Raw genomic sequence first — 21,882 nt, 5'->3', positions numbered from 1 at the left:
CGTAATTTTAAGATTTCAAAGAGGGAAGAAGAGGCTAAGGAAAAAATGAAGGGGGAAGATAAAAGATGACAAGATCAACAAATCTTGCTAATATCCACGGCTCATTTGTCACAACTAGGAGCCTAGAAAAATAAATATACGAACCATATTTTCTGTTGGATGATACAAATACAATAGCTTCTAACTAAGAAAATAAAGCCCAACCTTGACCTTCCTGGTGGTTACGGTCTAAGTAACCTTATTAGCTTTATTATTCATAACTTTAAAGCAGAGCACTCGCTTTTCAGAGTCTTGCATTACGGAGCTGTTGCTTCAGCATAGGGTGAACATATTCATGGTAGCCATCAGGCACAACCGAGTCATTCAGAGGATCCTTCCACGCTTCTTCATAAAGTTTGGGATACACATTTCCATCATAGCGGCCGAGAACCGAACCAAGGTAGTGATCAGTGTAATTAAATGCGTCGACAAGTGCAATTGCATTGGGACGGATCTAAACCATGACATCACTAATCAGAAATAGAGCTTAGAGAGAGGATAAATTGAATAAATCACTGGAAAATAACCTGGGAATACAAAGATCTCAGCTGATCATTTGCGAGTGAAGCCTGCTTCGGGGTAATGCAGCCAGTGGAGAGGAAATCACCCCGATATTTGTGAAGAAGGTTTAAAGCATAGATGTAGCATAGATTCTGCAACTGTTGATTCACCCCCTTTCCTGGTATATCTTGCTGTAATTTGTCAATGAACCTGGAAGAGAAGGAAAATGGAGAAAATATAAAGAATCCGGAAAAACCAAATCACCAAAAATTGCAGAAAGTAAAATATCATGGATTATATCAAGATTGGACTTCTTAGATCAAGCTTCACAGACAATATAATACAGAGAGCTCGCTAAGTTGCTCAAAAATCAGAGCCATACTTGCATCACTTTCTCAAACACCAGATAGTGATAAAGCACAAATGGTTAACAATGTATAGGCCTTTGGATCCATGGTTGTGGCCTCTTGATATGTACCAAGAGGTCATGAGTTCAATTCCTAGGAGGAAATGAACTTGTTACACCCCATGCAAGAGGTGGTGGCCACGTTACCCCTCATCTTTGTTGTGGTGGTCAGATTCATCCCTTGCCATGGCAGGTGTTAAGTCATGTTCCTCCTTCCTCCTACCACTAACAACCAACCACTGATGCATATTGGCTTGTAAAAAAAATGGTTAGCAATGTAAATTCAGTAACAAGCTTCAGTTCTATTCATGTGTACCAGAGAGCCAAATGCCTATCGTCCATGGTTTGTTAAATCTGACATGACAAGTTTTAAGTGGCACATGAAGATGAATGAACTTACTTGGAAACAACAATTAATTGGCAATGAGCAACAGCAGCCTCAACTAGATCAGCGGAGAGTTCAGCAAAACCTGAAGCAAAAGGATGAATAAGGTTAAAGGTATGTAATCCATCAAAAAACATGTGACCTTGAAAGAACCAAAAAACTACTCTTTTGGTGCATGAGGGGAACATATAACCAGTAGAATGCAGCAATTTCAATTTCTTAATCAAATTCCAGTATTTCTATCAGTTCAATCTAACAACAAAAATTGCAGGCCAGAAAATCTGTCAAATTAGCCGCCAGTAGGGGTTGATAAAATGTTGTCATGGACTAAAAAAAACAAATTCCCTTTGTTCCAAACGTCTTCAAGTGCTCACCACACATATTTGGTAGAAACAAAGTATAAATGAAGAGAAGAGAGTTGACAGGAAAATACTTCTACCTAAATCAAGGAATAGAAAACATACCATCTTCAGGATTTTCAAATTTGCTAAGATTCTGAGCGCGGGCAACGCACATCCTGGCAGACCTGGCTTCAAATGCCTCCAGCACTACACTAGGCTTTAACCAATCCTCAGCTGCATTTATAGAATAAATAACACGTACTTCAGCACATGCATATAAGATTCCAAGAGAACCGCTCATTGGCCGTCCAGTGAGTTGATATTTTGGAGAAAAATAGGTTGGATAAAATTGTGATCAAAGAGCAAGTGTATTTGGAAACCAACAAGCACCATCTGATCAAATACGTCCAAGAATTTAGATTCATTAAGCCTAAACTCCTATTGATTTAATATAATCAACTTATCGTTCAAAATAAAGAAAGCACAAGGAAACACATAATAGAAAAGAAACTAATGAGACATTACCCGTTTGAACATCACAACAACACTGTAAGAGATCCTGGACTCGTCCCAAATAAGCCGTTGTTCCAACAGGCTTTTTTCCAGAACCAAGCTGAGAAACAGTCTTCATAAGAAACCTTGCAACCTACAGAAAATGTTTTTTTAAGTAGAATGTAAAAAACAGATCAAATTATTTTAGATGAATTACATATTTGAATATGTGAAGGCATGGCAGGAAAACTAAATTAGCCTAGAATATCATCTTTCAGAAAAGATGAATGACAAAGTCCAGCCACCAGTTCTCCATGTATCATGTTACAAACTTACAGCCCATCCTCTACTATCTCAGTTATGGATGTGCATCATAAGCCTCCAAAATCAAATATGTGTTAGATTCCATGCATTTTATGAGTGGCAAGGGCCAAGTAATTTGGTCAGCAGTTTTGAGGGGTTTCAATTTGGCTGCCTTTCACTCAGAGAGTCTGGTGCTCAGTATCCAATTCAAGTTTCCTAGGCAAGCTTTTTAGTCGAGAGTCCAGACATCTAATTTCTTCTCTTCTTTTTTTTCCTGGATCCTATACAAGGATCTTTTCCTATCTGCTACGTGCTAGGACACAGAAAAGGATTCAGAGACAGTTCCCTGGGTGTATGGAGATTTTTAAGTGCAGCCACTGTTAATTCCCATCCTGGCTGTGAAATCTTCCCTTTCTATGCCCATGAATGTGCAGAGGTCAAATCATGTACATTATTACACGTGAGATTGATCTGTAATTTTTATTCTCCCATGTTTGTATATCAAGCTCAATCCAGGGTTTTATCATAAGAAAATAAATGGAATTAAAGCATAATCTGCCTTCTTCTATCAAAGAAATACTTTAACCATTACCTGTTGCCATATGTAAAATGAAAACACAGATATTATTAAATACGAGAATGATGATACCCCAGGTTCCATATACCTGTAAGAGGAGCACAACATTGTCTCCTTCATATGTACAGGCAGGGGCATATACTGCAAACAATTCAGGAAGCCCACTGGCACAAAGATAACCATGGCCACCACAAAGCTTCCTACATTCTTCAATAGCATCCTGCAGCCAAAGAGAACTTTAGTCCTAAAAAATTGGTGTGTATGAGCAATCATAACAAATAAGAAACAGACAAAAAAGTGTCATGCTCAAAGCTAATACCAGAGAACTCTACCATCTGGACCTAGTTCAAGCACACACAAGAGTTTTGTGTGTACGAGGATAAAATAATTAAGCCCAAGAGCATAATTGAATGCACAAGATAGAATAGCTAAATTACCATCATAAGAAAATCTTTGCTCCACCTATCATGACATTTGAAAAATACTTACATTTTAGAAATGGATTTATTAATAATATGCCACAATTTTGTATTCTTCAAATGGATGAATTGGTAAACAGTGCTTGTCCAGAATAATCACATTTTAGACAGTAAATTGAACAATGCAGGCCATCCTTCCAGAATAGTGTTATTCTGGGGAAACCATTCAACGAAGTATGCGGAAACAGCTAAAAATTGGGAGTCAAGTATGCTCAGAAGAGCATTGGGCCATGAGTTTAGTTTTAAATTAAGATTGCCAAGTTTAAACTCAATGAAAGCTCAAAAGCACTTTAACTGCTTGGCTTGTGAAACCTCAGTATTGTCAATCCTTCAGAGAGCAACACCCAACCAAGTTTGAAGAAAAGGGAAACCAACTGATAGATTTTAGTAGAAAAATGCCAGTGATAGTTACATACAGCAGTGGCAGTAGTAGTCAAAGATTTCAAACCCGCAGTACATGCATGAGCCTCGGGTAATGTAGAAAAATCATTAGCTTGCAGCCTCTGGGTCACATCCGTATAAAGCCATTTCAACCATTCACCAACGAATCTGAATGCATAGGCAGAAGCCAGCAAAGGAAAGAGTCTACTTTGCTGAGTTTTGTAATCAATCACCTAAAACAAAGTAGATAGCAAGACCATTAGAAACATTCTCCGGGGGCAACTAAATACCAATGTTCAATCAATAGTGGCGAGAGGGGGGGCACGAACACTTTCTAACACAGTTTTCAAGATTATACTTTTAGTTTGGATCATAGAAACAAAAGATACAGACACATTACCAAAATAGTCATTTCAACATAAGTTATAACAGGGTATATACAGCCATTTCAACCAGTAAAAATAGAGAAACATGGACACCTTTGTATGGTTACATGCATATGTCATGAAATCTATATCCATGCCAGTCTTCACAATTTGGTATATCATCTAACAAAATTCTATTTTAACTAGGATACCAAAAGATCTGGGCAGGGGGGATTTTACCTCCACTGCTTCACCCTCAATGGTGGCAGGTTCTATATCAGTGCACAAATTTTGCGAGTAATGAAACATTGTAAATTAATAACATACATGGACATTATTACAAAAAAAAGTTATGATAAATAGTTATTAAGGGGTTTGGGAGCTCAGCGGGTTGTGAGAAGACCTCCGCGTCCCCCATCCCATGTCAGGTTGGGTTGGATTAAATAGCCAACCCCACTGCCAACTGGGCAGAGGTACTAAGATCTTCTCAGTAGCAATCTTCCAGCAATTACCAGCTTACCCTAAATTGATCAAACAATAAATTAAATGGTACTCACCAACTACCAGTAAATTTATTGGAACTAGGTTGCCTAAGATATTTAACAAAAGCATCCCAAGATTATGATAACAACTAATAAAGAAAGGTTTTGAAGTATACCTGAGTCTCCATACCACCATCCTGTGAACCAAATTGTCTGCGAACAGCGCTATACCTTGTAGCAATACAAACTGCCCTAGATAACGCAGTAGAAGCATCAGCTACAATTGTTTGCCGCACGAACACCATGGTGCCATAAATCAACTGCCGTGGAACATTGGATTGCACACATTTCCCTTCCCTTGTGACCTGCAGCACTCTGCATTGTTCAAAGCAAACTTCAGAAAAATAAAATCACATGTAAAATTCTGGTGTTATGAAAGATCATGATCTGAAACTCTCTTACACCTTTTAGAAAAGTGTCAAAATTTCACTATTAATTACTGCAGAATAAAAAGAAGCCACTGATCATTTAGATGCAAATTCTAGAAGAGGGGTCGGTTCAAGATGGCCAATTTTGATCCTACAAGAAACTTATGACATCTCAAAGCTCCATGAGGAAAGAGAGAAAGGGGAGAGGCATGTGAAGTACCAACCTCATCAGCATCTGGTTCCTTGGGATGCGTATGTGATCAAATGTCAAAACACCGTTATCCATGGTATTATATGCCCCATTTCCAAATTTCATTCCAATATCACCAATGGTTATGCCTGGAAGAGGCATGTGATCATCCAGGCTCCTAAGCTGGACAATAAAACCTGAAATTCACATTTTAATACAACTAATTAATACTTGGTGGACCCTTTTCAGAAAGGGATTCAGAAAAAATGGTTTGGTGCTTACCATGCACTCCATGTTCTTGACCATTGGTTATAAGGCGTGCATAAACAATAGCATGTGTGGAAACTTTACCCAATCCCCCAGGCCACCACTGCAAAACAGGGTGAAGTAAGGATAGAATCCTTCTCAAATAAGAAGAACGAAAAATCTCAATCCTGTTTCAATTCAATATTTCACACTTGCAGCAAATTGATTTCCATGCATCACATGAACGTGCAACCACATTAGCATGAAAATATGAGCACTTCTCTCCAGTCTCCATACATGATATTAGATCAGTCTCATACATAATCGATTAATCTATCTCAAAGAAATTAAGTAGGCTCTTAATGACCAATTTACTTACTTTGGATGAAGTTAATGTAGGACTATGAATGACAAACTCATCCGTCTCAGGATCAAAGGTTGCAGTTGTTTCAAGCCCTTGAACATTGGATCCGTGACCAAGTTCAGTTTGTGCATAGCAGCCAATTATCTGCATCTTATATGCCAATGGCAACCACTTCTGTTGCTGCTCATCAGTGCCTTGTCCTTTAATAGCAGGTATAAACATTCCCTGCCCACAACACATACACACACACAAGGGAAAATAGAAAAGAAAAGAACTCAGAGACCTTGTTATAATCATCAAGAAATGAGCATGGAAAAGAGCACCTTCAACTTTAATTATCAAATTAGCAAACATATCGAGAAAGCAACAATTGATGCAAAACAAGGAGTAGACTAGACTGTAGAGCTTACCCAATGAAGATCCGTAAAAGAAGGTTCATCCACAAAATTCCTTAGCCACCCAGCCTCTTCTTCTGTAATAACACAGCTTCCAAAGATGGACCATAAGCCAAAAGGTGAAAATATAACAAAAAATTTAAGGGAGGGGAGGAGCAGCATTGCAAAACAATGTCAGCTCCCCAGTAAAAGACGGACGGACCAGTAAGGCGAAGCTCAAGGATACGTTTCCATGCATGAGCTGCTTTTCTCAAAGTGTTTTTGAACAATTCCTTCCTCCCTAGCCGAGTTCTGCCATCCTTTTGAAACGCCTACAAACCCTCAGCATAGTAAACTAATTAAATCATATCAGAGGAAAAAATTATTATCAATATTAAATGAGCCTGAACAATATAATAATAATAATAATAATAATAATAATTGATCGCTTGCAGCTGAAATAATTAATGCTAAAAATTAGTGTGAAGAAGCTTCAGTGAAACTCCCATTAGTCCAGCAGAGATCAACTCAAAAGGAGGGAGAAGAAGAATACCGGATCGGAGGCGACCAGACGAGCCATGCGGTCTGAGAGTTCAAAGGCGTGGCGAGAACCAGCCCACGCGATCTTCATTGCATCCACATCGAACTCAGTCTTGTTCCTCTCGTGAGCCAAGTGATCCACTCCTTTCATTTTCTTTTGTTAAAACTACCAGACTCTGCAAAATAGCGAGGAGAAAGGGAGATGGTTGGGCTTCGATGTTCTTCTGGTAAATAGATCGATAGGGATGGAGTTTGTTGAAGCTATAAAAGGGAAGGGAAGGAAATTAAGTTTGGTTTGATTTGGTGGCACCTTGCATACACATGATAACAGGTAAGTGAGGCAGCGACATGGACATTTATATAAACTTCAATGGTTTTGTGCTTTTCAAGACGTTTTTCTCACGACTTTTTTTTATTTGGATTTGGAGAAGTTGAATACTGCGTTCACATTGATTAAAGTGTTTTTTATTTATAAATTTATTAAAATAATATATTTTTAATATAAAAACATTTAAAAATAATTTAAAATAAAATAAATAAATTATTACAAAAGTGATTTTTAACTGAAAAAAAATAAATCACTCTAAAATTATTTGTACATATGTTCAGAATTATGGTGGTGGATATTTTATAAAGTATTTTTTAATTGAAAATAAAATAAAATAATATTTCTTTTATTTTTTATAATTTATTTTTATATTATCACATCAAAAAAAAATTAAAAACATTTTATTACTGTATCTTCCGACGTGGGACTTTTCCGGATAATTTTGACTTAGCTTTTTCGGTGGGAGAGAAGTGAAATTATTCTTATTCGTTGTTTTTAATTTTAATTACAGGAGTTTTTTTTTTTTTTGGTTAATAAAAGGTATGGTTAAGAAATTAGCCAGAATTTAAACATTTCTACCACTGTAATTCCATTACATTAAATTAATGTGGTCAATTTTTAAAACATTAAATTAGTTTTCAAATTATTTTATACACTGTGATAGTGTGATTTGCGATTGCATGAATTTCCACCAAGGAAAACTCTGCTGTGAGCCTGTGACAATCTATTGTTTCCTAGCATTCCAGCGGCCTGACGCAGGTAGTGGGCCCGATAAAAAGTCAATGCTCTTCTTTTTATCAAGCAAATCGATTTCCTCGAGCATCCAATTTGTAGAATCAGAAACAATGATAAGATAAGATAGAGAATATCCTTTTGTTGTTGCATTTGACCCTGTTTGCGAGTAGAGTAACTTTTACCTATATAAGCTTTTTTAAAATTTGTTTATTTTGAAAAAATATAGATTTATTTTTTTAATTAATTTGATTTACAGGTATAAGAATAAAAAAATTAAAAAATATATATTTTAATATATTTTTAAATAAAAAATATTTTTAAAAAATATCATACATCTCAATACCAAACAAATACTTAATATTAATGAATATTACATCTATATAATAAATTTCTTATTTGTTCAACGAATGAAGTATGACCTAGTGAAGATTAAAGAGGTTTGTTATTGGTGAGTTTTTTAAGAAAAAATGAATAAATAAATATAATTATAAGAAGATATTTAAGATTTAAGATTTGTATTTATTAAAATCTACTGGTTAAAAAACTATTACAGTAGAGTAATTAAAAATATATTTAAGATATTATTTTATTTAATGCTTTTTAGTTTTTACTTTTTTAAAATAAGATTATAGCATTTTATATACATATTAGCAAGCTTTTCTTTGCAAAGCCTTTCATAATTGTTTTTTTTTTTTTTTTTTGATAAAAAGCTTACCTACCTCCACTCCTTATGCCTTCGCACGTGAGTTGTTTTTTTTCATTTCCTTCCATGGTCCCCGTTTTATGATTACTTCTGCCATTGATGATTAAGTTTCATGGATTTCCTTTCTATTTTAATTTTTAATATTAGATATGTGAAGTGTGATTTTATAAAAATATTTTATTTATTTGTATCTTGTAATCTAAGTCATGGATTTAATATATTAATCAAGGTTTTTAGATTGTCTTTTCTAATTATTATTATTTTAATTTCATCATTCAATATTAGATTGGTTGAAAATTGAGTTTCATAATTTTTTATTTGATTTTATTGAGTTATCCTGATCTCATAACCCAAATCACGAGTTTCGTGGGTTAATCCAGTAACTAATTAAAAAGATAAGGGCCCAATACATTGGCCCTTTTCAAATGGGATACTTTCCAAACACGTTATTTGGGTTTCAAGATACAAACATATTATGAAGCATGAACTAGTATACATTTAGTGTATGTTAGGATTTCAAATAAAGGGATCATCATGCATTGATACCTATAGGGCATGGACTAGCATACATTTAGTGTATGTTAGACTCTCGGGTAAGGGAATCATTATGCATCGATGCCTATGAAGCATAGACCACCATAAATTTAATGTATATTAGGATCCCTAGTAAGGGTATCACCATGTATCGACTAGCATATATTTAATGTATGTTAAGATCCCGGGTAAGGAAATAACTATACATTTACGCTTATAGGGTGATGATGATACTGGTGAAATTGATATCAATAATGTGTTGGGTGAAAATATATGTTGTTGATTTTATGGAATTTTAAATGAAAGTTGGAAATAAAAGATAAAATAATTTAGTAGTTGAATGGGAAAAGGTTCCAATAAAAACTAAAGGGAAGAAGCGAATAGAATAAGAATATACGCCTATCTTTTTAAATTATTGGATATTTATGTTACTAATATTCATGTTTCAATAATATGTATTTTATTTCAAGACCATCGCATGCACGACATGAGTAGATTCTAACTTTTGTTCACTTTTTATTATGTAGTCTAGGGAGTATAACCTTATATTTTGTAAATATTAAAAAAATTTGTATAATTTATTTTGTATAATTAACGTTTAAACTTGAATAAATGAACTTAACTCTGTAATTTATATAATCATGTTCCTTATATGTGTGTTTACGTCATTCATTCTTCTATAATGATATTTGTTATCCAATGCATGTTATAAATATTGTGATTGAGATGATGATGATAATGTTTGTGGGATTAAGATTAAGATGATTGGGTTATAATTGAGTTTCAACTTAGATATTGTCCAGCAAAATATAATAAAAAAAATTAACATGTTTAACACATGGCACAAGTCAATTTATGACATGTTTGTTAACGAGATTTGCACAACATGATACTAACAATTGGCATGGGCAGATTTTGTTTATCTCAAAATAAAAAAGAAAAATGGTCATGTATAGCCATTTCATGAGAAAATGTTTAACAAAAAAACAGCTCCCCCCCCCCTCTTCAGCTTTAAATCTTGAGTTTTTGTAACCAAATGAAAAGATTAATTTAATTTGAAATTATTTTTATTCATGTAGTAAAATGTTATTTTGGAATTGACTTATAAATAAAAGCCTAAAATTTGATGTTAGTTAATAAAAATCAACTACTGCATCATTAAAAAAAAAAAACATAAAGATGGATGAAACTCATAAGAAAGTAGTAAGGTTTCTTTGTTTTTTTGTTTTAAAAGTATTTTTTAAAAAAAATTGAATATTTTTTTATTTTTTTATTAACTTCAAATTAATATATTTTTAGTGTTTTCAAATCATTTTGACGTGGTGATATTAAAAATAATTTTTAAAAAATAAAAAAATATTATTAATATATATTTTCAATGTAAAAAATTATATTAAAAGTAAAACGTAATTGAGATTCTTGAAAAAGCTTTTACCACACAGTCAAATGAAAAGAATTAAAATTAGATTCAGGGACAAAAAAAGTTGAAAAGTTGGTGTTTAACTGTGTAATTATCCAGTTCAGTCACTGCTTTCGCGTCAAACAAAAAGGCAGAACATGGATAAGGTCTAAAAATTTCATGGCGATTCAGTAATATTTTAATTGTTATTTTTTAGATTTATTTTAAAGAAATAATAAGAATATTTTTATTTATAATTTTTATTTTCTAGTTATATGTATTTTTAAAATAAATTCATGATAAATATTGCTAATTATTTTCTGATAACTATAAAATTTATTTGGTGATGCTGCCATTAGATGACCACTCGCAATCAATTTTTTTTTTTTTTTGAACGGTTCAGATCGATTGTAATAATCGAGAGGTTTTTTAACTAACCATTGACATGGTGACATGATGGCACAGAAAAAGGAATCAAGAGGAAAGCTTTACCCTCTTTGTTTAAAATATCTGATGGCTCTTTTCGTCTGTCTCATTCTCTCATGCCTCACCTGTACACCATCTTTTTACGAGAAATATACTTCTACTTTAATCAAAATATTGAAATAAAATTAAATGTATGTTCGGTGCAGCGGTGTCATCAAATTTTGTAATTTTGTTTTCGCTGCAAGTTAATTTATTTTTTCTAAATTGTTTTTGTACATTGATATTAAAAATAAATTTTAAAAAATAAAAAATATTTTAAAAAATAAATTTTATAATTATCCTAGACACCCCTGTAAAAAAGAGCTTATAGAAAGAATAATGATAAATATTTAAAAAAAATCACAAAAAAAAAATATTAAAAATATATTTGAACGACTAGATTATTAGGATTTAGATTCAGCAGTGTATGTATACTCTTAAATTACTTTTTCATTCTTACAAAAATATTTTAATTTCAAGATTTTTTTCCTTTTTTTTTTTTTTGAGTGACCTTTCTAGAAAAAAAAATATTTATTTGTTAAAGCTTTTAAATTTACCTCTAAAAAAAATTTTAATGTATTACCATTTTTAAGTAGTGAATCCATCTTTTTAATTTACTCAAATGCTTCTTAATCATTAAAGCTTGGACTTCAGGGAAACATAAATATTATGGATTGTTTTTTAAAAATATTTTTAATTTAAAAATATATAAAAATAATATTTTTTTATTTTTTAAAAAAATTATTTTTAACATTAATATATCATAATAATCTAAAATAATAAAATAAAAATTATTTTTTAAAAAGATATTTTAAAACACATAAAGCTAGAGAAAAAAAATCCACGGGTTTCATAACCTATGAATGGAATGTGGGACCTAGCACAACGAAAAAGAGTGTAATATCACCTTCTCAGAGCACCGAGGACGTATAGGATTTTTATGCACGTTTTGTAATTGCTGAGTTGCTTTTTTGTTGTGGTTAGAAACAAAAGAAGATCCATCCCTGTGTGTCATTTCCCCATTCTTTTCACCTTTTATTCATGGCTTTCCTGATCTTCTTTTTTAATAGTGCTATTTCACCAGGGACCAAAAAAAAAAAAAACAAAAAACAAAACACGCAAGATATATTGAGAGCTATCCAATCACGTGAACAATATGGAAGCTAGGCTATTTTTCTTATTAGTACGATTTTTTTTAAAAAAATTGTACATGTGATTAAAAAATATGAAATTCTAGCTTGGTACTATTTAGAAATACTACATTTCAAATGATGTATCACAAATTACAATGAAAAAGAAAGAGAAAAAAAAAAAATATTGATGAGATATCAAAAAGCTATGATTATAATACCACAGCATAATTAGAAAAATCTCAATAAAATAAATTTAATAACATTAAAAATATCGTCAATGGTGATAAAGTGCGCTTCATTTGCCACCCAAAAATGTTTGGTGGCTCACTTGCCTTCAACGACAAGTGTGGCTCACTTGCTTTTTGTGTATCGTTAAATTTATCCTGTCAAAATCTTTTTGATAGTATTGATGATGTCATAATTAAAGCTTTAATGCATATTTAATATCTTTTTTATTTTATTTTTTTCTCTTTTCATTGTAATTTGTGAAGAGAGAGGTCAGAAAAAAGAAAAAGAAAAAAAAACTTTAAAAACACATCGAAGCTTTAGTTACAACACCACCGATATCATCTAAAAAATCTCGACGACACAGATCCAAAGACACTAAAAAAATCATCAATAATAAACAAAATATGTTACACTTGTCACTTAAAGTGAGTGAGTCATCTTTGCATAACAAAAGTGACACACTCAAGTCATCATTGATGATTTTTTTTTTTATTGAATTTGTCTCATCAAAATCTTTTTAATGGTACTAATAGTATTATAATCGGAAATTTAAATATACCTTTAAGGGGGCGTTTGTTTGATAGAAAGTGGTTTCTTAAAAATCACTTTCTAAACTTTTATGTGTTTGTTTTTAATTGAGAAAGTTGATAAACAAAAAATACTTTCCAGTTAAAGAAAAATTTGGCATGATTTTCAGGAAAGTGTTTTCATTTTATTTTGGATGGAAAACATTTTTTGAAAGTTGTAAAAAATTTAGAAATATCATATTATTTCCTGATTATATCAATTTTGGTCCTCAAACTTTTGATTGCTATATATATATATATATATTTGGATTTTGTTTTCAATTTCATCCCTTATAATTTAATTTTTACATTAACTTTGGTCCTTATTTTTTTAATTATTATATACTTTTACCTTATCATTTTTTAATTGAAATTTTTTATTTATCAAATTTAGTCCTTATTCTTTTAATTGTTACTTATTTTATTTAAAATAATTTATAAAATAGTAATTATTATTTTAATTTCTTCATTTTAATTTTATTTAAAACACATAAAGCTAGAGAAAAAAAATCCACGGATTACATAACCTAGGAATGGAATGTGGGACCTAGCACAACGAAAAAGAGTGTAGATCACTTTCTCAGAGCACCGAGGTCGTATAGGATTTTTATGCACGTTTTGTAATTGCTGAGGTGCTTTTTAGTTGTGGTTAGAAACAAAAGAAGATTCCATCCCGGTGTGTCATTTCCCCATTCTTTTCACCTTTTATTCATGGCTTTCCCGATCTTCTTTTTTAATAGTGCTATTTCACCAGAAAAAAAACACACAATAAATATTGAGAGCTATCCAATCACGTGAACAATATGGAAGCCAGGCTATTTTTCTTATTTGTACGATTTTTTTAAAAACAATTGTACATGTGATTAAAAAATATGAAATTCCAGCTTGGTACTATTTAGAAATATTACATTTCAAATGATGTATCACAAATTACAATGAAAAAGAAAGAGAGAAAGAAAAAATATTGACTAGATATCAAAGCTATAATTATAATACCACCATCATAATTAAAAAAATCTTGATAAAATAAATTTAATAACATTAAAAAATATCATTAATCCTGATTGAGTATGCTCCACTTGCTACCCAAAGATATTTGGCGGTTCACTTGCCTTCAAAGACAAGTGTTGCTCACTTGCTTTTTGTGTGTCGTTTAATTTATCTTATCAAAATCTTTTTGATAGTATTGGTGATGTCATAATTAAAGCTTAATGTGTATTTAATATCTTTTTTATTTTATTTCTCTCTTTCCTTATTGTAATTTGTGAAGAGAGAGATGAGAAAAAATAAAAAAGAAAACAAATAAAGACTTTAAAAATACATCGAAGCTTTAGTTACAACACCACTTATAACATTAAAAAAATCTCAATGACACTAATCCAAGGACATTAAAAAAATTCATCAACAATAAACAAAATATATTACAGTTGTCACCTAAAGCAAGTGAGTCATCTTTGCATGACAAAAGTGACACACTCAAGTCACCGTTCGTGATTTTTCTTTGATTGAATTTGTCCTATTAAGATTTTTTAATGGTACCAATAGTATTATAATTGAAATTTCAATATACCTTTAGGGGGTGTTTGTTTGATGAAAAGTGATTTATTGGAAATCACTTTCCAAACTTTCTTGTATTTGTTTATAATTAAGAAAGTTGGTAAACAAAAAATACTTTCTAGTCAAAGAAAAATTTGGTTTGGTATTCAGGAAAGTGTTTTCCTTTTATTTTGGGTGGAAAACACTTTTTGAAAGTTGTGAAAAATTTAGAAATGTCATATTATTTGTTGGTTATATCAAATTTGGTTCTCAAACTTTTGATTGCTATATATATTTTGTTTTGGATATTTTTTTTAATTTCATCCCTTAGAATTTAATTTTTATTTAATTTTAATCGTCATTTTTATAATTATTATTTGCTTTTCCATTATCATTTTTGAATTGAAATTTTTTTATCTATCAAATTTGGTCCTCATTCTTTTAATTATTACTTATTTTATTTGAAATAATTTATAAAATATTAATTATTATTATTTTAATTTCTTCATCTTTCAATTTTTTTATTTGTTAGATTTGATCTCTATTATTTTGATTATTATTTATTTTATTTGAGATAATTTATGAAATTATATATTTTTTTCAATTTCATTTTCATTCAACCTTTTAATTTGTAAGATTTGTTCCTTATTATTTTAATAAACTTGAAAAAAATAAAACATTAATAAGTTATTTTTCAACTCATCTTTCTAAGACATATTCAAACACTGAAAAATATTTTTCAACTTATTTTCTATTACATTACTAAACATAAAAAAATAATTTACTTTTCCAGAATTCATTTTGAAAAAACAAACTACTTTCTAACTAAGAAATGGGGTTCTCCCCACCCTCTTCATTGAAATTTACACCATCTCATTTAATTTATTTTTTTTAATAACAAGCAGCTTGAATTTTACATTTCCCAATAATAAATACAAGCTATGTTATTTCACCCTTTCTTTTTTAAACTATTATTTTTCCATTTTTTAATATAAAAAAAAAAACAAGCTATTTTTTTTTTTTTTATAAACAAATATGTTTTTTATCAGTTCAAAATAGGAGGGATCTTCTTCATCTAAACTAGTCAGGACTGTTTTCCCGACCATTTTCAACCATCTTAGAGAACAGCGTACTGTGCTGGGTAATATTGAAATTGGACACCCAACTAATCCAACTTGCTCTCTCAAGTTACAAAGACAAAGGATGACTTCATAGTCCAAAACTTTTACCAAAAGAAGCATGGCAGCTCTCAGCGCAGTAAAACTACCTGTCAAAATTTTCAAGCACCCCCTTTCCTTTTTGAACGACTCTCTTTTCTGAAAGCAATCAAACCAGCATAATTGAAACGGGATGCAGAAAAACGCTTCCCAAATAGGATGTTGAATCTCCATAGAAAAAGGTTTCTATTCCTGCATGCACTCTGGATCGTTGAGAATCACAGGATAGAAGAAGGCTGCACAAGATTGGCACCAACACTTGTTTTGCTGACAGTATACGAAGTGGAATCTCAGACTCATCAAGCTTGCGACACCGGGATCAAAACAAACTCGTCCTAGGGTTACATCAATGTAACGACCAGGACCAACTTTCATGTTGCAGTCAGGCTATGACTTGAAACATGCAGCAGATTTCCTCATCAGCTCTATACTCTCGGCAATAGTTGACCCAGCAGTACCAACAAAACCAGGGAAGCACAACTGCAAACACTTTCCTCTATGTACAGAAGTGTGTCAGGTAATCTCAGATGTGGACAATCCATCTTCATCTTCCTCTCCCCATTAAGACTCCTCTGAACAGATCCAAACCGCAGGCCATGCCCAGCAACTGCAAGATTCATGGCTGTTTTCTTGACCAATCCATCTTCTTCTTCTCTCAGAAAGTCAGCTTAAAATGGTCCGAGTCACTAGCCAGGTCCCCCAAGAAACTTCCGGTTCAATTACCTCGAGGAAGATCAGTCATTTCAAAAATATGTACAAGTTGAGATCCACTCTGCTTTAAAACTTGTAACTTTTTCTTTAAGCTCAGAAATGTGGCCTTCCAGTGGTTCTTGAACTGTCCGTCCAACAACCAGAGCTGGCACAAAGAAAAGGCGCCTTTATGGTCTCTAAAGTAAAGTTCTTTCCTGCAATTAGGATTTCAGGAACAAAGGGAAGAAATTCACTGTTTCCAATCAAAGATTGTATCCTTTGATCGCTTCGTGCTTTGTGGATATCGTTATGTAGCTCTGAACCTTTGTAAGGAGCAGTGAAAAGGCTTCCAAATGTGAAGACAGTGGCTGATTCAGCTTCAGAACCAGGTCCAAGGGCCTTGTATACATCCTGGCGTCTCCTAACATATGAAATTTTCTTTTTGTTCTTTAGTTGTTCATCAATCATCAGGCTGGAATGAATCTAACACTCTGTCCTCATCACCATTCTTGTAAATCCAAACGGTGGTTCTGCAATCTTCATCTTAAGCATATGAACATTTATTAATATTACCATCAATCCCGGGCAGTGTAGATTCACACAGTTTGAGGCTATCAAACAAAGAAGATTTATCATTCAAATCATTTACACAGGTGAAATCCATATTCACATTGCACCATAGTGATGCAAAACCCCTGAAGTCTTTATAGCTCAAATGGAAGAAGGTACCAGCGACGAATTATTGATGACGTCGGCCATAGAGATGCACATGCTAAATAAAGAGCGAGTATTCAATGGAAGAAATATGATACACCTATTCTCCAAAACAACCAAAGGCAAGGCATATTAAAAAAAAATTTAGCAATTTGGTATCCTTTATTAATTGATGTTCAAAAGCAGAGAGACTTAAAGCTCGTTAGGTATATTCTCCAATGCCCTGGCACTCAAAAAACAGCATGAAAATGATTTCAAAAATATCATGCAAGCTTACGTTTCTCAACAATTGAGATGAAAAAGCTGTTACACAGCCTTAGCTGGTTTTCCATGGGGAATTATCTTCATAAGATATGATTGCAAGTCTCAGAAATCTCACTTTGGGATTCTACTGAAATCTATCACAGTTTTAATAGTATTAGCTGAGCTAGACATTCCAATCCTCACACGTCCAATAAATCCAGTGTCCTTTCTCCTACTACAGTTTTCTCACCAACCGGGAAAAATCATCAAATATGACTGGGTTTTGGAGAGAAAAATAATCAAATACCAGAGGAACTTATCTCCTTTGTTTAGGGTTTAGAATTTAGAGCAATATGAGATCTGAGGATTATTTTTTAAGGGTTTTGGAGAGAAGTGAATTTGGGGTTACCTTAAAAAAGAAGGGAATGAATAGGAAAATAGTGAGGGTATGAGAGAGAGAGAGAATACTAAAAGATAAAGCAGAGATTTATGAGGGGCTGCGTGTTTTTTCTTGATCCACGATGATTTTGTTTTTTTTTTTTTTTATTGCCTTTCTTTCTTTTGCTGGAGGATGTTTGTTTGATTGTTTCTAGCTTGTTTTTAACGTTGGAAGAGAAACTGTGGACGGTATGGTAGTTGGCCCATCGGGCCGATTAGCTTTTTTTTTTTTTTTTTAATGAAAATTACAGTGAGCAGCAGAATTTACTTATTTAGAAGGATTAAAAATTCAAGAACTGCATTCTGTCATGCATGTAGATGGAGGCACATTCTGGACTTCTATTTTGATGTTGCGTAGATTTTGCTGTCTGTCATCTTCAAGCAGCAGTGAAAAAATTGAGGAAGGTGCAGCAAACATAATAAAAATGGGCAGAGTGTGTTAAAGATTCAAGTAACTTTAGACAAGATGCTACAGCCTACAAAAAAACTAGCTTGAACAAGTTGATCCTAATACTTAAAATAATGCTAATACTTATTACAATACTCCCACGAACGAATTTATACTGGAACCCAAACCAGCCTCCACATTATTAGTCTCGTATAGACAGTAAGCTGTGAAGCTCATCAGCACTTAGATAACCTACATTTTCAATCTCAGCAAAGCTACCTTTAAACTGCGTGGATCGGGCTGCCGCTTCTGTTGATGCCTGAACTGTTAGAGGCTGGATTAGCATGGAAAGCAGATTGTCTGGATGTCCCTTCAAGTAATTTTAAGGAAAGAGAAGAGGAGCCATCATCACCAATAGATTCTCCTAAACTCAGCTTTGACATGCCAACCAGCTCATCTACATTGATTGGGCTTTTTGAATGCACTGCCGTTGGCTTCAGAACCTCGTGTGTCTCTGTCTTTGAGGGTTCCGCACTGCATCCCGACCAAAATGGAAAAGAACATGGGAAGAACGGTGAGAGATAAGCTGGGTATACTACTGGATAAGCAGGCTGTGAGCTATCTGGCTTTGGAGGGAGGGGTTCTCCCTCGTTGGAGTTGGTAGAATCCATTGACTCGCATTCTTCATCCAATGGAGGAGGAGCAGGCAGTGGATTATCAGTTTGTGTATCAACCTTTGGATGGTTGGTAGACAAGAAGTCCTGTGATACCATTGGAGTGTCTAGTTGCTGCAAATACATTATGGAAAAGGAAAAACATACATCAGACAACTTTGAGAGGAAGAATAAAAAAAAAGTTGTAAACTTGAATGCATCAAAAAAATGATCACATGGAAATAGGAGACACGCGGAGATTAATCATGATTAAGTGTAAAGAAATAATTTGAATGTGGCATGGAGTATGAAACTGCACTAAAATGTGATTCATTACTCAGATATACAATAAAGAAAACACGGTGCTCACTTCATCAGCAACTATATCAAACAGGCTGGAGCGTCTCTTCCTCCTTGACACATTGCTTTGCCTGATGAAATATTTCTGAGCATGACTAGCTACCTGAGTAGGAGACCTCGATATAACATAATTACGAGCAATTCCTCGCCAGTCACCTTTACCAAGCTTCTGCAGACCAAGTAGAAACATCCTATGTTCCTCTTCAGTCCATGGAACACCTGCACCGCTTATTATTAGTCATTCAGGATTAAAAAGTGCATATGCCAATACAAGAAACATATAAATCTGACACCATGCTTTCCTCAGAAACCTGCACGATTATTTGGCACAACAAACATCATTTATAGTTTGAAAAGCACACTGTTAATCAACGCATTTCCTTTATGGAAATATTCATCCGTACTACCAGTGTATGGGGGGTTATGGGACTCCCATACTACCAGGGGAAGTTCAGGGTTTATTTTTATTTCAGCATTTTGAATGGCAGGGCTTTATTTTTTAAAGATCAATGTTTTTTTTCTTAAAAGAGGCAGACATTCTTACAAGAAACAAAACAATCAGTCAACTATTGCGACTTTAAATAACTAATCACTCCATGCGAGCCTAGCTAAAAACAAAATAGCAAAAACTTTAGAAGTTCTCATACTTCTATGTTCTTTAACGAGAAGGCCTCGAAGGATTATAGTAATCTCAGTGAAAGATCCCACTCCAGTAAGGTTTCTTCCACATACATGGGGAATGGGACACAGAGAACAAATAAAGCAACACTAGAATGTGCCCAAGAAAACTAGTTGCTTATTTAAGCGAAGCCCATCACTTTCTGAAAAACATAGTAAAAAAGAAGCATCATATTCCAAGCATTATTTTCTTTCCTTGTCCTCGGCTATCCCAGCAACCAGACAAATGACTACAGACAATAATAAGCATAACACTAAACTAAAAAGACTCAACATCTCAAACTCTAATTTGTTTCCAGTAAACAAAACAAAATCCTAAAATCTCTTAAACAGAAAAAGAATTTATTTCTCGGAAACTTCAATGAACTAAATTCTTTTTTTATACATAAAGCCTGCGTGTCTATATAAAATAATAATTAAATTAAAAAAACCCTCGTTGCAAATGTTTATCTCAACAAAATAAATAAAGATTATTCTGTTTTTTTTTTTTTTTCCATATCATTTTGTACAGATCACTTGCTAGTGCTAGGAGCTACTCTAATTCTTCACTAAGTACCACCAGTTAAAAACCAACAGTAATTATGAAACGAAATTCAAATGTAAGCATAAGAGAACACAATATTAAACATTTAAAATTAGAAAAACAATCTCATAAATCATAACCAGGTTCTAAACTAATGATCACAAAATCAAATCATGAAAAAAAAGAAACAACTAATTAGCCAAACAACTACTTCAAAAAATTAAAATACAACCTTTCTTTCTCTCACGACTTGAAGAAGACCCGGGAACGAAATCCTCAGAAGCATAACCGTCGGCGGCGGCGGCGGCGGCGTGATCAGGAGTAACACCAGGGGATCCGGGATTGTTGGACCCGGAAGCATGGGGTCCACCCATATTAGAAGAACCTGTATAAAGACTTAAATTCCCCATACTGGCACTTTTCCTGATCGACCCGTCAGTCAATCGGACCCCAAACAACTTGACCACTCTGTTGGGGCAGGTCCGGGAGTTGTGCCCGTTATGACTGCAATGCGAGCACCGCCTCGTCATCTATGAATCTGGTTCAGGTTATTAGAAATAGGTTTTATGCGGATCTAATAGGATTCGAATAGCATGACCCGAATAGAAAAGAGTGTTTTTTTTTGTTTTTCCAGACTGTAGAGAGAGAGCGGGGGTAAAAGAGAGGGAGAGACAATATCCTTAATATCCAAAGTTTAGGTCTCACTATTATTAGATATAGGAGCACAAAGTTATTCCCTGCTTCGCAGGATGTTTTTGATTTTATGTTATTGGCCGTTGATCTGGTCAATAACTGGGAATTGTTAGTTTACTTTGACCATGGTCTTTCCAGTGTAGTAGTTGTTTCTTTCTTCCTTGTAACTTGCAAGGGAGGATTTGTAAGTGGTGGTCAAAGAAGACTTAGCTAAAGTTGAATAGAGATATTGAGTATAATTATAAATGAGATTCTTAAGAATATTTTTTTATTATTTTATGGGATCTTGAGTAATTTTTATTTTGCATTAGGATTTTTTTGTTAAGTGAAAGTAATTTTTATTTTGTAAAATATAATTAATAAATATATCTTACAAATTATTATGTTTTTTTATTAAATAGATCTCGAGTCATTGTACAAGCTATAACTTTATGCTCCAGCGGGTTCGGGATCAAAGAAAAGGGATGTAAGGCTATGAACCACAAAAAAGAAAAAAAAAATAGCGAATTCCGAATTTAATTGCGTGTTATTAAGTAGTAATCAATGATAGTAATGGATGTGATGACAATTAATGACATGTAAATAATTAAAATATATTTTATTTTTTTCCTCGATTGTGATGGTGAAGATTCCAGAGATTTTTTTTTTATTTTTAATAAATGAGATTGTTTAAATCAGTATATCACAATTAATTTTATAAATTTAAAATTAATAATTACATAAATATTTAATTAATTTTGAAATTTATAAAATTTAAACTAACAA

General features: G+C 32.9%; 2 protein-coding genes and 1 pseudogene across 2 annotated transcripts; all 3 read right to left on the bottom strand.

Annotated features, from left to right (window-relative positions):
- Positions 1–35: 35 nt before the first annotated feature.
- LOC118039118 (peroxisomal acyl-coenzyme A oxidase 1) lies at positions 36–7,233 on the bottom strand. Its single transcript, XM_035045727.2, has 14 exons — positions 6,907–7,233; positions 6,577–6,685; positions 6,390–6,451; positions 5,995–6,204; positions 5,652–5,739; positions 5,404–5,566; positions 4,928–5,126; positions 3,940–4,137; positions 3,133–3,264; positions 2,198–2,318; positions 1,796–1,906; positions 1,347–1,416; positions 567–750; positions 36–493 (listed from the first exon to the last, which is right to left on the bottom strand). The coding sequence occupies exons 1-14, from the start codon at positions 7,042–7,044 to the stop codon at positions 284–286; spliced, it is 1,995 nt and encodes a 664-aa protein (XP_034901618.1). The 5' UTR covers positions 7,045–7,233; the 3' UTR covers positions 36–283.
- Positions 7,234–15,568: 8,335 nt separating this feature from the next.
- On the bottom strand, positions 15,569–18,084 carry LOC118039116 (O-fucosyltransferase 30-like; annotated as a pseudogene).
- Positions 18,085–18,239: 155 nt separating this feature from the next.
- On the bottom strand, positions 18,240–21,114 carry LOC118039117 (transcription factor KUA1). The gene is made up of 3 exons (XM_035045725.2): positions 20,657–21,114; positions 19,234–19,442; positions 18,240–18,998 (listed from the first exon to the last, which is right to left on the bottom strand). The coding sequence occupies exons 1-3, from the start codon at positions 20,952–20,954 to the stop codon at positions 18,492–18,494; spliced, it is 1,014 nt and encodes a 337-aa protein (XP_034901616.1). The 5' UTR covers positions 20,955–21,114; the 3' UTR covers positions 18,240–18,491.
- Between the last annotated feature and the right edge of the window lie 768 nt (positions 21,115–21,882).

Source organism: Populus alba, chromosome 1 (genome assembly GCF_005239225.2).
Source record: "Populus alba chromosome 1, ASM523922v2, whole genome shotgun sequence".
Lineage (NCBI taxonomy): Eukaryota > Viridiplantae > Streptophyta > Magnoliopsida > Malpighiales > Salicaceae > Populus > Populus alba.
This window is presented reverse-complemented; position numbering and strand designations above follow the sequence as displayed.

Excerpts from the sequence above, each read along its gene's own strand:
- LOC118039117 (XM_035045725.2), bottom strand. The coding sequence starts at position 20,954 with ATGACGAGGCGGTGCTCGCATTGCAGTCATAACGGGCACAACTCCCGG. Across the intron at positions 19,443-20,656 it reads AAGTCGTGAGAGAAAGAAAG|GTGTTCCATGGACTGAAGAG; the intron begins GTTGTATTTTAA and ends TAAGCGGTGCAG. Across the intron at positions 18,999-19,233 it reads TTGATATAGTTGCTGATGAA|CAACTAGACACTCCAATGGT; the intron begins GTGAGCACCGTG and ends ATGTATTTGCAG.
- LOC118039118 (XM_035045727.2), bottom strand. The coding sequence starts at position 7,044 with ATGAAAGGAGTGGATCACTTGGCTCACGAGAGGAACAAGACTGAGTTC. Across the intron at positions 2,319-3,132 it reads ATGTTGTGCTCCTCTTACAG|GTTGCAAGGTTTCTTATGAA; the intron begins GTATATGGAACC and ends CATTTTCTGTAG. Across the intron at positions 1,907-2,197 it reads TTGTTGTGATGTTCAAACGG|CTGAGGATTGGTTAAAGCCT; the intron begins GTAATGTCTCAT and ends CTATAAATGCAG.